Raw genomic sequence first — 2,027 nt, 5'->3', positions numbered from 1 at the left:
CCAGTTCCACAACCAACAACACCACCATTATCGCCACCACCGCCATCACCGCTGCTACCTCCCTTGTTGAATTCGTCATCGGAGCAAGTCCTATCTTTTTCAACAAATGGAACATCCAACTCTAGCAGTGTTTCCTTGGAAGAACAAAAATCTCTGATGCACAATATGACTGACGAGGAGTTGTTATGGAAAGCATCTATGGCTCCAAGAATTGAAGAATCCTCTTATGATCCGCATGCCCCAAAGGTAGCATTCATGTTCTTGACAGCAGGGCCACTTCCCTTGGCTTCATTGTGGGAGAAGTTTTTTAAGGGGAATGAAGGCCTTTACTCCATCTACGTACACTCACATCCCGACTACAATGAAACAGTTCCTGAAACTTCAGTCTTCTATGGTAGAAGAATCCCCAGCAAGGTTAGATTTTAGAAATCAATTACTTGTAGCTGTTTTTCTTCTTAATTTGTTTAAATACCCAAGTTAGGATTGACCGGCTTGCACAATATTTCATTTGAGGATTTAACATATCATTTTAATCGAATTAAAAATTGAATAAACTTTTCCCAATTACTGACCATTTATTTTTTTGGGTGCTACAGCCAGTCTACTGGGGAACTGCAACAATGATAGATGCGGAGAGGCGTCTCCTGGCAAATGCACTTCTTGACATCTCCAATCAAAGATTTGTTCTTCTCTCGGACTCATGCATTCCATTGTTTAACTTCAAAAAAATCTACGACTACCTCATCAACTCAAATTTAAGCTTCTTGAGCGTATTTGATGACCCCAGGAAAGCTGGGCGCGGGCGATACAATCCCCAGATGTGGCCTGCGATTAACATCACCGACTGGCGAAAAGGGTCTCAATGGTTTGAAGTTCACCGTGACATTGCCCTGCACATTGTTTCTGATAAAAAGTACTACTCAATTTTCCAACAGTACTGTCATCCACCATGCTATAATGATGAACATTACATTCCTACATTGGTGAATATGTTCTACGGGGAATTAAACTCGAATCGGAGCACTACTTGGGTAGATTGGTCGAGAGCAGGTCCGCATCCCAGGAAGTTCGGATGGCCTGATATCTCAGATGAGTTTTTGAATCAAATTCGACATGGATCGGAATGCATTTACAATGGCAACACAACTTCAGCGTGCTTTCTATTTGCTAGAAAGTTTTCACCAGGCACCTTGGAGCCCTTGCTACGGATTGCCCCCCTGCTGCTTGATTTTGACCCTTGAAAGTTTTGCTCAACTTTGTTCGAAAATGTTCAATGAAAATGGTGATTAAAATGTGTAAAGAATAATAAACTCAATATAAGATTAACAACCTTTTTTTGTTGATTAAAATTTGTAATCATAGACGTTTTGTGAAAATCAATTTCTTTTTATAATTGTACATATTTTTTATTTTACAAAATTCAATTATATTATGTCAGTAGAATTTTTTAATAAACAATTTAAAGACTTCGACTGAGGCTTAGTGTTAATAAAAACGTTTTTTTTTATAAAAACGTTTTTTTAAAAAAAAAATTATTCCATACACATTTCATATATATTATACACATATCATCTAATTTTCTTCTTTTGAGATGTTTCAAAACTATATAATTTTTTCAAAAGCACTTACTGTATATATATATATATATATTATACTTGTTATCATTAAAAATCATGAAACATTAATTTCATAAAAAAATTTACTAATATAAATATACTGACTACTAAAATCAATTTTTGTTTAAATTTCGTAAAAATCAGACGGATGGGGCAACTAGTCAACTCATGGCTTTTATAAAAAAAAACAAAAACCCAGTCAAGTCACGTGGTGGATTCCATCGTGGGCATCGTCAGTTTTGTTAGCAGGCAAGTTCATGTGTACTGTTTTCAACCGTCCGATTTTTCTTTCCAGACAGCTTGTCTGAACGTGTGATGTCCTCTCTGAGGTGGAATGAAATTCTATTAGGATACTATAATGAAAAAGCATCATCAAATATTATGGTCCCATTAAAAGGTCTTCTCTGATCC

At 36.3% G+C, this 2,027-nt stretch overlaps 1 protein-coding gene across 1 annotated transcript in view; it reads left to right on the top strand.

Annotated features, from left to right (window-relative positions):
• The window catches only part of LOC110425970 (Core-2/I-branching beta-1,6-N-acetylglucosaminyltransferase family protein), a 1,421-nt gene extending 180 nt beyond the window's left edge, over positions 1-1,241 (top strand). Inside the window, exons 2-3 of the mRNA XM_089785218.1 lie at positions 5-414; positions 597-1,241. Of these exons, the coding sequence (XP_089641344.1) occupies positions 5-414; positions 597-1,241 (1,055 nt within the window). The remainder of the gene's footprint in view (positions 1-4; positions 415-596) is intronic.
• Positions 1,242-2,027: the final 786 nt, after the last annotated feature.

The sequence above is a fragment of the Theobroma umbraticum genome, unplaced genomic scaffold (genome assembly GCF_002168275.2).
Source record: "Theobroma umbraticum cultivar Fairchild unplaced genomic scaffold, ASM216827v3 scaffold_12.1, whole genome shotgun sequence".
Lineage (NCBI taxonomy): Eukaryota > Viridiplantae > Streptophyta > Magnoliopsida > Malvales > Malvaceae > Theobroma > Theobroma umbraticum.
Note: the sequence above shows the minus strand (reverse complement) of the source record. Positions and strands in the feature narration are given on the sequence as shown.